The 14,701-nt window shown below is 39.1% G+C and overlaps 1 protein-coding gene across 2 annotated transcripts; it reads left to right on the plus strand.

The window, feature by feature from the left end:
* The first annotated feature begins 527 nt into the window (after window positions 1-527).
* Window positions 528-13,885, plus strand: BBS12 (Bardet-Biedl syndrome 12). Of its 2 annotated transcripts, XM_047092403.1 has the most exons (3): window positions 528-636; window positions 8,555-8,619; window positions 10,901-13,885. In XM_047092403.1, exon 3 carries the CDS (start codon window positions 10,911-10,913, stop codon window positions 13,050-13,052), a length of 2,142 nt encoding a protein of 713 aa, XP_046948359.1. In that variant the 5' UTR covers window positions 528-636; window positions 8,555-8,619; window positions 10,901-10,910; the 3' UTR covers window positions 13,053-13,885. The 2 variants fall into 2 exon arrangements, with proteins under 2 accessions (XP_046948359.1, XP_046948360.1); XM_047092404.1 differs by lacking the exon at window positions 528-636 and having other exon boundaries at window positions 8,400-8,619.
* The last annotated feature ends 816 nt before the right edge of the window (window positions 13,886-14,701 follow it).

Raw genomic sequence — 14,701 nt, forward strand, 5'->3', positions numbered from 1 at the left:
CCTTAAGAGCCACGGGCAATGTGCTTCTATTTGACCACGAGAGGAGGAGTTACTAAACGACACTCGAGGATCAGGAGGCGAGTAATATATTTCACATACCAAAAACAATTCCTTCTCTGCTCCGGGGAGAGATTTCAGCACCAGCCCTGGCCCAACAAGCGGTTACAGCTTCACACTCACCATGTCACCAACCGGTGCCCTCAGCCGGGACCTCCCTATCTCAGCCGCCCGCAGCGCAGCCCAACGGCTGTCTTCACAGTTCAGAAACCGTTGCTAAGGCCGCTCTCGCCTGCCTCACAAGCAGCCCCGCCCACCGAGGCCTACTGATTGACAGTAGTTACACCCAATAGTCAGAAAAGAAGGCCCTTGAGGCCAGCCCCCTCTCCCTACTCTCTACCAATAGAGTAACGCTCTGCCTTTCCCAGCCAACCCTTAAGCAGAACTTTTCCTCTGGTTTCTTAGCGACCAGCCCCGCCCAGCCGGCCCTCTCGCCCCGCTTCGCGCATGCGCAAAATGCCGGCGGGGAAGGGGGCGTCTTCGTCCCGGCGCTCTGGTGTCCAAGGGCCGGCCAGGACCGCGACTGGCGGTGGGAAGCTGGGAACTGGAGCCTCGGGTGAAGATGGAGAAAAGAGCGAGGTTAGTAACGAGGTGCTTCCACTGACTGCTAAGTCTTCAGTGCAGCCTTATTTGCTTTTTTGACCTCTTCGTGCCCGCGGTTCTGATTGAGAACCTAGGGCCTCGCGGGCCGGGTAAATTTGGTCCAGTTTTGGTTTACCATCCGACTGGGATTACCAGAGGTGGAGGGGACTGCCCTTTCCATGCGCCCCTAGATATTTCTCAACTTCCACAGTGCCTGGGGATTGGCCTTTAACATTTCCCTCTGGTTCGGAGAGATTCTGGCGCGGTAGGGGTATGACTGGAAAGAAGTGGGGATGGCGACTGGAAGGAAGCCGGATAAGGTGTTGTGATATACCAAGCCTCACTGCATAGGAAAGGGTTTTTACCTGTGTTGTAGTATTTATTCGCCGAGCAGGACTTTGGCCCCACCCATATTACTGTGAGACAGACACCGCCCCCCATCCCCCACCTCATCCCCAGCCATTCCAATGGTTTGAATCCCAAGATTTGACCGGCTTTCCAGCCATATCCAGCATAGATCCATACTCATGAGTCAGTCAGACACAAGTAGTCTGATAATCCAATAGACTCAGGATTTAGAAGCCCATAACTGCTGTAAATCAAAGCAAATTTTTGCCCAGAGAGCCAGACTTGCTGGTTTGCCCAATCATGAATCTGGTTAGGGACCAGCTTAAGGGTGGGAAAGAATGAGGTGGACCTCTGACTTCTGATAGGAATGAAGTGATGATAGCCCTTTAAAACTTCTAACCCTAATAGCTTACACATCAGGATTCTTTTTATGCCTTCTGCAGTACCTTCTGCAGAGTAAGTACTTTATTTAACAAAAATCATACAGGCTTCTCCAGCAGTGAGTGGATTCAGAAGGAACATTAACTTTTGCCTAGATTTTTTTCCCTTTATCCCACTTACTCCTTGAAGTTAGGGCAAGAAAAATGTGCAAAGTACATTCTTGAAGCAGTCTCCCAAATCACTGTTCATACTGTAGTAAATAGAAACATGGCACATTTTCTAAAACCATCATCCTGTCTGGTTCACATTATATCCTAGTCAGACATCCAAGCTTTGTAATCATAGATAAACAGCTCATTAGGATTCTGGAAAATAGGTAAGGTTATTCTAATATGAGAAGTTTTTTTTTTTTTTTCTGTGTTAAGTTGTCCCAGTGGAAATTAAAATGATGCAAGTTCAAGATATTTTGTGAACTAAGTAAAAATATTCATTCACTTATTATAATACAGCTGACTCTTGAACAACATGGATTTGAACTGTGTGGGCCCACTTACACATAGATATTTTTTTGGAGATTTGCCACAATTTGAAAAGACTCCGGTTGAACCTCATAGCCTAGAGATGTTGAAAAAATTTAAGAAAAAGGTATTATTATAAAAACACAGTATATAATACATATGACATAAAATATGTATTAATCGACTGCTTATGTTATTGGTAAGGCTTCCAAACAACAGTAGGCTATTGGTAGTTAAGTTTCAGGTGAGTTAAGAGTTATATTTGGATTTTCAGTTGTGCACTGATTGGTTGGGGCCCCTAACTCTCAGTGTTTAAGGGTTAACTGTGTATTGATTTTTCAGGCCATTGGTCTCACTGGGAAAGTTCCTTTTGATCACTTTCAAGGACATTTACTGCATCTTTTCTACTAATATTTTCAGGATTTCTGAGACCCAGAAATAAATAGTGACCAAACATATAGAACCAGATTCTAACCTAGATAAAGTTTGATCTCATGGCAATTAAAAGGCTGAAGTAATATATTAACCTGCTTTTATATCTATACTTTATGATTTAGGTTCTTATATTTGGGAAATTAACTTCTAGTGAAAATGATTTTTTAATTATAGGCTCAGATTACAATTTCTAGGTCTTGGGTAGGAAGTACTTAGTCTTGAAAAATAGCTGTTATTAATGTAATTGTATTATAAAACAATAATAGTAATGATAATTAATCTAAGAAAATATTAAATCCATTGGCACTCTTAAGTAAATCTATAATTATTTAATACTTTCCACATGTACTGTGCCAACTATTGGGTGAGTTTGAAAGGAACTGAATGTAGAGTATAAAGAAGAATAAAAGCAACCCACAGATTAGTCGGGGAGAAAGGCACAGACACAAATACAGAATTTGAAATTCAGGGTGCTTCAGTAGGTGTGTGTAGAAAGTGCTTGAGCACAGGAAAGAGGCACTGTTCCTTCCTGGTGCATTGGAGAAGGTTATATTCAAAATGTGGCATTTGCCTTGGGTCATGAAAGATACACAGCATTTGCCAACGTGAAGAAAGGGTAGGATATTCAAATCTGAATATAGCATGTGTAAAAATGAAAATAAATGTGTCTTCTCGTGTGGCAAGATCATAGGGTTTATATGGAAGGATGGAAAATGAGTCATAAATTACATTGAGGTCCAATTATGGGACACCTATGTCAAGCTAGGGAGTAAAGATTTTATTTTATAAGATAAACAGATGTTTTTAGGCAATGGAGTGCTTTGATTAGGTTTGTGCTTTTCAAAGATAATTCTGACAACCATGTGAAGGAGGTACCGTTTTGGAATTATGGGATCTCAACTAAGACAGTGCCATATAGGAATCACATCAACTCTAAAGGTGATTGAAACTTAAATTTGTGGTGGGGGAATACTGGCAGCACCATCTGTTTAATCTTTTCAGTTTTGTACTTAAAAGTTAAGATTTAGCAAATATGGTGAAAGCCATTTCTTCATTTGCTCACCAGATACTTCTTGAGTGTCTGCAGTATGTCAGACAATATTTTTGTTATGTGGGATACCTCAGTGACTAAAATTATCCTCCTGGGAATTAGATTTCAACAGAGGGAGATAGCTGAGAAATAATAATAGATATGTAAACTGTGTACTATTTTATAAGGTGATAAATGTTATGGAAAAAAAGGAAGTAGAGCAGTTAACAGGAATCCAAGTAGTTAAAGTTCATCCAAACAGTTAAAGGGAATTCTACACTTAGAAAGGAAGAGCTTGTGGTGTTAAATAGGGTGCCCAAGCGTGGGCCTCGTTGAAAAGGGGAAATTTGAGTAAATACTTAGAGGTGGCAAGGCAATAGATTTCCCAGGGAAGAGCATCCCAGAAAGTGGGAGCAACTAGAACAGAAATTATAAGTTAAGGAGCATGCCTTGCATGTTCCAGGAACAGAAAGGAGGCCACAGCCAAGTGCTCAAGGGATAGTGTAATAGGAAACAAAGAGGGGTAAGAAGGAGGGGTGCAGATTATTAGGGCTTAAAGACCTTAATTTTCATTCCTGGTGAAATGGGAAGGCATTGCAGGATTTTGAGCAGAGAAGTGAAAGGATCTGAGTTAATTGTTTTAAAGGAGTCCTGTGTGAGACAAAGGAGCAAAGAAAGGCCTTTATGTTCGAAGTTGAAGGTTTTTTAAGTAATGGAATCATATGATTAGACTGCTATATTAGGAATAGATGAGATATGCAAACTATTGATTTTGATGATGACAAAAGCTAATCATACCTGTCAGAAAATAATAGTATTTTTAAAAATTCAACTCCTAAAAAGCATTGCATGTCTTAGTATTCTAAAACAAATTCCGTATACAGGACTAGACATGATACTGCTTCTGATGTCAAAACCCAGTGAAGTAGTATGAATGCTTCTATTACAGCTTTAAAATGTTCAAGAAACATTAAGCTGACAAGTAAAGTTGTTAAGGATCTCAATAATAAAACAGCTGTTTGTGGAAAACACTGGTGCTAATGTATCTCAGAACAAGAATCAGAGTGTGTCAATTCAATGCCCAGAATAGTTACCAGAGGTGTTTTTATCTTTGGAATTATGTATTTCACCATCCGCTTCACTGTCTTTGCCTTTTTATACTCCACTTTTTAGAAGATGAAGGATTTTTATTTTATGCTAATTAACTAATCTCTCTAAAATAATTACTTAGGAGCTTTTCTAACCTTAGGAATGATAAGACTGGCTTTTTTGTTTTTTTTAATTGCTGCTGAAACAGAATAGTCTTCAAATGCTGAAACAGCATTTCTCTTGAATATTTATTTGTTTATTCATATTTTACTGAGTAGAATTGACACTCAGTGTTACATTAGTTTCAGGTGTACAACATAGTGATTCCACAGCTCTGTATGTTATGCTATGCTTATCACAAGTGGAGCTACCATCTGTTGCCATACAACACTATTACAATACCATTGACTATATTCTTTATGTTGTACTTTCATCCCTGTGACTTATTCCTTCTATAATTGGGAACCTGTACCTCCCACTCCTCTTCACCCCTTTTTAACCATTCCCTTCCCTCCAGCAACCACCAGTTTGTTCTCTGTATTTATGGATCAGTTTCTGCTTTGTGGTTTGTTTGTTTTTTTTTTTTTTTTACATATAAGTGAAATAATTGAATATTTTTTAGATCAGTTGAAATAATTGAATATTTTTTAGATCAGTTTTATGTAACTTTTTGTCTGTAGATTAGTTTTAGTAATTTCGTGTCTTCTCTGGGAAAACCTTTTTCACATAAATTAAATACAGACTTTGAAAGCTTGAGTAAGTTTGAAACAGCCCATGGCTTTTTTCCTTTTGTTCTAAATTCTCTGTAACTTTTCCATTCATATAGTAATATCTTGTGATTTAAACATAGTATAGAGGGGGCACCTGAGTGGCTCAGTTGGTTAAGCAGCCTACTTCAGCTCAGGTCATGATCTCAAGGGTCGGGAGTTCAAGCCCCATATCAGGCCCTCTGCTGTCAGTGCAGAGCCTGCTTCGGATCCTCTGCCCCACTCTCTCTCTGCCCCTCCCCTGCTCATGCTTTTTCTCTCACTCTCAAAAATAAATAAATATTTAAGAAAAAAAAAAAGGCGGATTGTTAAAAAAATTTATAGAGAGGAAACCATAACAGAGACTCTGATGCTTAGAGAAGAAAGGGCATAGCCATATTAAGGGTATGAACAGGTTTAGAAGAAGGCAATAAGGGGCGCCTGGGTGGCTCAGTCAGTTGAGCGTCCGACTTCGGCTCAGGTCATGATCTCACGGTTTGTGAGTTCAAGCCCCGCATTGGGCTCTGTGCTGACAGCTCAAAGCCTGGAGCCTGCTTCAGATTCTGTGTCCCCCTCTCTCTCTGCCCCTCCCCTGCTCATGCTCTGTCTCTGTCTCTCTCTCTCTCAAAAATAAATAAACGTTAAAAAAAAAATGTAGAAGAAGGCAATAAGGTTTGGAATTGGGAAATGCAATGGAAGATTCTACAGAAGAGAGGGTGAATTGCTATCATGTTGGGTAGAGGGGCAGCCAGAAGGTAGTATTGTATGGTAGTTAATAACATGGGACTTTGGCTTTAGACAAATCTGGGTTTTAGTTCATAACCTATTACTTACTAGCTGTGAGATTTTGTAAGTTACTTAACAATTTTTCATTTTCATAGGCTTTTTGCACCTCATTATATTGTGAGAACTATATTACATAGTGCATGTAAAGTACCTCATACTTAATAAGCTCTCAAAACATATTAGAAATTAGAAACAAGCAAAAAGCCAGTCATTTTAAGCTTGTCTTTTCAACAAATTATTCTAGAGCAACTGGATATCCAGGAAGGAACAAAATGACCCCTACCTCACACCATTTACAAAAAATCAGTTTAAGATGAATTGCAAACATAAATGTAAAAGCTAAAACAAAAAGAGCAGAGTTGGAGTTTCACGCTCCCTTGCTTCAAAACTTGCCACAAAGCTATAATAATCAAAAAAGTGTGGTCCTGGCATAAGGATGGACATATACACCAATGAAATAGGATTGAAAGTCCAAAAATAAACCCAAAAGTCTATTGCCAATTGATTTTTGACAAAGATGCCAAAACCACTCAATGGTGAAAGAATAGTCTTTCAATAAATGGTGCTGGGACAATTTGACATCCAGTGCAAAAGAATGAAGTTGGTCCCCTACTTCACCCCATATAGAAAAATCAGATGTATCAATTAACATAAAGACATAAAACTATAAAATTCTTTGAGGAAAACACTGGGTCAGATCTTTGTGACTTTGGATTTGGCAGTAGATTCTTAAATATGACACCAAGAGCATGAGCAACAAAGAAAAAAATAGACAAATTAGGCTTCATTAAAATGGAAAACTTTTATGCATCAAAGTACCTTATTAAAAAAGTAGAAAATAGGGGCGCCTGGGTGGCGCAGTCGGTTAAGCGTCCGACTTCAGCCAGGTCACGATCTCGCGGTCTGTGAGTTCGAGCCCCGCGTCAGGCTCTGGGCTGATGGCTCAGAGCCTGGAGCCTGTTTCCGATTCTGTGTCTCCCTCTCTCTCTGCCCCTCCCCCGTTCATGCTCTGTCTCTCTCTGTCCCAAAAATAAATAAACGTTGAAAAAAAAAAAATTAAAAAAAAAAAAAAAAGTAGAAAATACAACATACAGAGAGAAAATGTCTGTAAGTTGTATTCTGATAAGGTTCTAATTTCCAGAATATATAAAGAACTCTTACAATTCAACAACAAAAAGAGAGCCCAATTTTAAAACGGGCAAAAGATTTGAATAAATATTTCTCCAAAGAAAAAATGTAAATGGCCAACTGGTAAATGAAAAGATGCTCAACATCATTAGAGAAATGCAAGTCAAAATCACAATGAAATATCACTTCATATCCACTAAGATGTCTATTTAAAAACAATAACAAAACAAAAAAAATGGAAGATTTGTATTGGTAAGCATACTGGGTTGAATGGTGTTCCTTCAAAATTTATGTCTACCCAGAATCTCAGAATGTGATTTTATTTAGAAATGGGGTCTTTATAGAACTTGTTAGTTAAGATGAGGTCATAGTAGATTAGGGTGGACCCTAAATACAATGACGTGTGTCTTTTTAAGAAAGCCATGTGAAAGAGAAGCAGATATTCAAGTTTTGTTACCAAAAGCCACGGACCTCCAGGAGGCAACTCGAAGCTGGAAGAGAGCCTTCAGAAGGATCATGGCCCTGCAGACACCTTGATTTCTTCTGGACTCCAGAACCATGAGAGAATAAAAATGTATTGTTTTAAGCCACCCTGTTTTTGGTAATTTAGTGTAGGTGCCCTAGGAAATCAATACAGCAGGGATGTGGAGAAATTTCTTGCTGGTGAGAAAGTAAAATGGTTTAGCTGCTATAGAAGACAGTTTGGTGGTTCCTCAGAAGGTTAAACATAAAATTACCATGTGACCACTCCTAGGTGTATACCCAAAGTAAATGAAAACAGATATTCAAACACTTGTACACAAATGTTGATAACAGCACAAATTCACAATAGTCAAAAGGTAGAAACAATTCAAATATTTATCAGCAGATAAATAAACAAGATGATATATACATGCAATAGAATATTACTCAGCCCTAAAGGGAATGAAGTACTGATACATAATACAGTATGGATAAACCTCAAAAACATGCTCAGTGAAAGAGTATTGTGTGATTCTATTTACATGAAATATCCAGAATAGGTAAATCCATAGAGATATAAAGCAGATTGGTTGCTAGAGGCTGGAGGAGAGAACAGGAAGAGAATGTTTAATGGCTTTAAGGGTTTTCTTTTGGGGTGAGGGAAATGTTTTAGAACTAGATAAAGGTAGTGATTGTACAACACTGTGAGTGTACTAAGTGCCACTGAATTGTACATTTTAAAATGGTTTATGTTATGTGTTCACCTCATTTAAAAAAAAAAGATTAAAACCATAACATTTTTAGAAGAAGTATAGAAGAATATCTTTTGTAGTCAAGGGTAGGCAAAACTTTTAAAAATAGAACCCAGTAAATGATAATCTTTTATAAAAAGATAAGTGAACTAGGGAAGTAGATTTTCAGGCAATACTAAGGGCCACTTGAGGTTTGAAATGACACCAGTATGGTTGTGTGTGTTTTTCTGTTTATTTCAGCTGTACCAGGGTAAGCATGAAGTAGACAGAGAGTTGGATTTCATCAGGCTTTGTGACTTTGCAAGGTGAGTAGGATGAACCTAAAGAGGGATAAGGATTTTGAGGGTATATGTGCAAGGGAGTGATTGTAATTGACAAATAGGAATTTAGAATTTAAACTGAGTAAGTCGAGAATTGATAATATGGGGGTGAGGGGTAAAGGACAGCAAAAACATGCTAAGATCAGATCATTGTAAGATATCATGGGTCTCAGGATTAGAGTATTGGAGTCCTAGAATATATTTTTATGCTGTCTAGGGATATGTCTGAGTGTATCAAGAGTTTTATTTTTATTTTACAGAATTGAAATTTTCACAAAAGAGCATTTGTACCTGATTTCAGACAACTCATTGAACATTTTCCTAGGCTGTGCTCACTTTTCTCTAGTCCTTGAAAGCTTATAGGAAGCTAGTCTTGAGGAATAGTTGTGTTATGGCTTCCTCCTGATCTTAAGGTATCTCAAATGGTAGTGTTCCTCAGCTTCAAGGATGAATCTAGGTATTCTAGAAACAAATTTATCTGGGTCACCTGGGTGGCCCAGTCAGTTAAGCATCCGACTTCAGCTCAAGTCATGATCTCATGGCTTGTGAATTCAAGCCTCATGTAGGGCTCTTGCTGACAGCTCAGAGCCTGGAGCCTGCTTCGAATTCTGTGTCTCCCCTCCCCTGCTTGCACTCTGTCTCTCTCTCTCTCTCTCTCAAAAATAAATAAACATGAAAAAACAAAATTTAAGTCATCCTAATTGCCAAGGCGCCTGGGTGGCTCAACTGGTTAAGTGTCTGACTTTGGCTCAGATCATGATCTCACAGTTTTGGCTTCGAGCCCTGCATCAGGCTCTGTGCTGACAGCTCAGAGCGTGGAGCCTGCTTCAGATTCTGTGTCTCCCTCTCTTCCTGCCCTACCCCTGCTTGCGCTCTGTCTCTCTCTTTCAAAAATGAATAAGCGTTAAAAAAAAGAATAATTAAATAAATAAATCACCCTAATTGCCATACATCATTTTAAAAAGCTTCTGAAGAAAAGAGAAAAGAAAGAAACAAATTTATCAGATGAAAAGGAAAACTCTGAATTGTTTTAGATATTTTGGATTTAAAGGATTGAGAAAAAAAATATCACTCAAAGAATTACAAAGTCTTAGAATTAGAAGAGAAGTTTATATTATTTACAATTTCAGTTCTAGTGCTTTAACTGACAGCTCATATTTCATAAGACAGGTCATTTTATTATAGACAGCTTTTCAATTGGGGGTATTTGTTAAAAAATTCTTTTTACTGGGAGAAAGTTTTTCTCTTGTAAGTTCTTACTAGTCTTAGATGTAGATTTTGAAATATTATGTGGAAAAAGCCTAATAGCTCTTGAACTTCTCTTTAAGTAGTATTTTTCCCCATTACATTCTAACCAATAACCAAGTCCATCTTCTCACCTGCATCCCTCTTCCACATTCCTTATCTAGATAACTGTAGATGATTCTTAGCTGGCCTCTCTGCCTCCAGTCAGGCACCCATCCAGTTCATTCTCTGTGCTGTTATCAGAGTGGTGCTATTTCCAAAACACTAGTAGTAGTAGCGGTGGTACTCGGAAGGGATTATGTGCCAGGCACTGTTGTAAGCACTGTACTCGTTTACTCCTTATAATAACCCTAAGAAGTAGATTGTGCTATTTTCCTCAGTTTCCAGATGCAAAAGCAGGATAGAGTAGTTAAATCATTTGATGAAGTCTACACAGCTGGTAAGCATTACAGCCAAGTTCAAGCCCAGACTTCTAGATTGAGAGCGCAGGCTTGCAAACTCTACATCAAACTGTTTATTAATCTTCCTTACTTAAAACACTTCAGTGATTGATTCCCATTATTGGGTCGGGTTTGACATGGCACATGATGCCCTTCATGCTCCAACCTGTTTCTCTTCTAGAGCTTCATCTCCCATTTCTCACTACTTTCTTTATATTCCTGTGAAACTAAACTTGTATCACCCAAGTACACTGTTTTTTCACATACATGTGCATTTACTACCACCTCCTTCAATTTGCTCTTTTGGATTGTTCTTCAAGACTCATTTCAGGCATTGCTTCTTCTGGAAACACTACCAGGATTATTACCTGCATGATTGAATGAAGTGTTTCTTACCCACATGCCCATACCTTTATCGCAATATCATTATAATACAGTAACATTGCACTGACCATATTTAATGGAAACTATATATATCAGAAACTCCTCAAAGGCAGGGACTATATCGGATTTTTCTTTTATGAGCAATTATAACCATGAAGTACACTGAATAAAGTTCCAAGTTTTTATTTTATTTGCAGATGATGATTCATGGTGATGGCTTGCAGGGTCATAAATAAAAGAAGGCATGTGGGACTTCAGCAACTTTCATCATTTTCAGGAACAGGAAGAACCTTCCTAGGCCCAGTAAAATCATCTAAATTTATTGTTGATGAAGAGCGTCATGAAAGTATATTAATCAGTTCAGTAGTAAGACTTCTTGAAAGTTTGGATTTAACCAGTGCAGTGGGACAACTTCTCAATGAAGCAGTTCAAACACAAAATAACACCTATAAAACTGGAACCAGTACCCTTTTGTTTCTTGTCGGTGCATGGAGCAGTGCCGCTGAAGAATGTCTTCATTTGGGTGTCCCCATTTCATTAATAGTGTCTGTAATGTCAGAAGGCTTGAACTCTTGCATTGAAGAGGTAGTTTCCCTTCAAGTACCTATCCACAATATATTTGACCATATAGACATCACAAAGACATTTTCTGGACTTGAAACATGTGGTGTCAGTTTGTGTCCTTTTCTACAGATCCCTTCAGATACTGGCTTACAGAAGGCGCATGATCTCAAGGATGTTGCCTCTCCATCATTGACCGTTTACAACCTTTCTGGGATACCTGTTAGATCACCTAAACTCTTTAGACCTCAGGCTGAAGATGAAGCAAATAAAAACACATTACAGAATCCTCAAACTCTGAAAAAGAGTCTGCTCGCCGACAGCTGCTGTAGAAAGTCAATACTAATCCACAGTAGGCATTTTAATAGGACAGATAGTAATCGGTGGATAAACAAACCAGAGGGATTTCTAGAACAACATGGTGCAGCTACTCCCCGTACTTACAGATGTAATGATTTGGTAGAGTTGGAGATGGGTTTGAGTCATGGAGATCACAACAGCATGAAATTAGTAGATGCAGCAGTTCGACTACAATTTCAGAATGCAAGTACGCAACAAGGCAACTGTACAATACCATTTATGTTCGACATTTCAAGAATCTTCACTTGCTGTTTACCCGGTGTACCTGAAACTTTTTCTTGTGTCTGCCCAGGATATATCACTGTTGTATCAATATCTAATACTACTCTGATCAAGGAATTGCAGAATCAGCCTGTCCAGATTATTCTCATTGAGGGTGACCTCACAGAGAATTATCGCCACCTGGGATTTAATAAGGCTGCAAATATTAACACGCTATTAGAAAGCATGAAGGTTCAACAAGACAGCTCAGAAGAACAATGGACAGATTATGTATTACAGGTATTAATCAAGTTCAATGTGAACCTTGTCCTGGTACAAGGAAATGTGTCTGAAGACTTAATTGAAAAGTGCATGCACAGTAAGCGGTTGGTAATTGGCTCAGTGAACAGCAGTGTGATGCAGGCTTTCGCGGAAGCTTCAGGAGCAGTACAGGTGGCCTACATTACACAAGTGAATGAAAACTGTGTGGGCAGTGGGGTCTGTGTGACCTTCTGGAGAAGTATTCCCTCAGATGTCATAGATAGGATCAACATACTGACAATCATGATAAAAACAGAAGGAATTAATTTGGTTACAGTAGTGCTCACTAGCCCACTCCCTGCACAGATGCAAGCCAGAGAAGACAGGTTCTGGACTTGTGCCTATCGTCTGTATTATGCTCTAAGAGAGCAAAAGGTCTTTCTTGGAGGTGGCGCAGTTGAATTTTTGTGTCTTAGCCATCTTCAAATTCTTGCAGAGCAATCACTGAGTAAAAGAAACCACGTCTGTTCAGGATGGCTTCATAATACTTCCTCTTGGCTGGCCTCATCTCTGGCACTGTACAGATCAACTGTGCTGAAATGCCTGGCAAATGGATGGCACAAATACCTTTCAGCTCTCATGTATAACACTGCCAATTGCTCATCAGAATTGGGAGCCAGCACAGTCATTCAGCAACATCTACAAAGTGCCACAGACTCTGGCTCTCCTTCATCTTACATCTTGAATGAATACAGTAAACTAAATAGTGGAATTTTTAATTCAGGCATTTCAAATAAACTGGAACAGATTCCAAGCATTTATGACATTGTTACACCAAAGACTGAGGCGTGGCGCCGAGCTTTGGATTTAGTGCTTTTGGTACTTCAGACAGACAGTGAAATTATTACTGGACTTGGACACAGACAGATAAATTCACAGGAAACAGAGGGCTTTTTATTTTTGTAGTGTTATTGGCTAAGTCTTTGGAAAATAATCTTTTATAATGTATCTTGCTAATAATAAATTTCCTAGTAGCCAAGTCATAGTGCCTAAAATGCCAACTATTACCAAGAAGAAAATTACTGATGTCTGTCAACAACTGCAGGGTCTGAGATTTCACCAGACTTACAGGCTAACAGGTGAGCTTGTTACTATTTCATGGGATGCTACAGGATACATGAGACACCTGGGCCAGAGACAAAGCACTTTTATTATTCACAAGCAAAAGTGGTAGCCAGGGCTTCCTGTTGGTTTGTATCAGTGATGGAAGCCAGCACACACACAGTGATGGAACCCACACACAGTGGGTTGTGTTATAGAAAAGGAACACTGAATATGGGACTTCCACTGCTTTTATAGTCAACAGAAACAATCCTGTTCTTTGTCCAGGGGGAGTTGTTACCTCATGCCTCAAGGTTGTTCAGTGTAAATACAAGCCAGAGACATGGACTGGGTAAAGATTGGTCAGGTCCTTGTATTCATGGCATACCCAGAAATATGCAGTGTCACTCAGAGCCCATAATGGATGGCCTCTTCCAAATACTCCTTAACCTGACGTGCTCTTGGCCAAACTTGAATTTTCATGTAAGAATGCCACTCTCTTGGCTAGTCCAATTAATCTGACAGGTTGTTTAGTCAATACCAAATCTATTTAATTAGTTTCATATAGCAGTTAATTAAGGCTACTGTCAGACTCTGAGCAGCAGGATGAAACTGGTCTGTAGTATTGATCTCAGTGATGCCCCCTAGGGTCTTGAATTTAGTCAATTTTAAATTCCAAGGGAGGGGTGTCTTTTTATTAGCATGAATGTACTGTAAGACCAATGTGTCATACATTATGACCCATGCCAGGAAGCTTTGACTGAGTTGTTAATCTTCAATGTCACTGACAAAATTACAGGAGGTAATAGATGGCCAAAACACATCCCCAATCCCTAATGGAGAGACCTACTGTGGCCCATTTTCCCCACATACAAGCACATCCCAACAGGGCGAGGTCACTGTACTTAAAGATTTGTTGTGAAACCTAATTTGAATAACCATTATGTGATTTGATTAAGTCACATAGGTAGTGTCACTCAGTGGTTGCAGCCTTATTGCTATACACGGTGAAATCCAAGGCTACTCAAACATTAATAGAAGTATAAAATCAGTCAGATTGAAACACATAGAAGTGGGGTTGTTTTTGGTTTTTGTTGTTGCTTTGCACTCATCCAGAATGCCTCCAATACTGAATAAGAGTCTTATTAAGGAGACAACTTTTGTTTGTTTGGCTCTCAGAGGAATTAAGTGCTATTACTCTGTCTAAATAATCTTGAGAAACTACTTGGCAAACAAAGTTCTGAATTTTGTTCAGGTTTATCAGCCACTTTTACTGGTAGAAGAAGATAATAGCCACAGTCAGAGCTACTGATCATTGACACAGGCTTCTAACTTAACCACAAGAACCATCATCTATCTAGTGTACATTTGGGACATCAGAACATTGAGGCACTCACACTAAATCCCAACCTGCCAAAGGATTAGGGTAGGTTAGGGCGTGGTAGTAGATGGCAGGAAGTTTGTCTCACTTCTCTACATGCAGTAATACTCTGAATGGGAAAATGTCCTCTGGC

This window comes from Lynx rufus, unplaced genomic scaffold (genome assembly GCF_022079265.1).
Source record: "Lynx rufus isolate CCGP_SWC_20201006 ecotype Redwood Valley unplaced genomic scaffold, mLynRuf1.p SCAF_3, whole genome shotgun sequence".
NCBI lineage: Eukaryota > Metazoa > Chordata > Mammalia > Carnivora > Felidae > Lynx > Lynx rufus.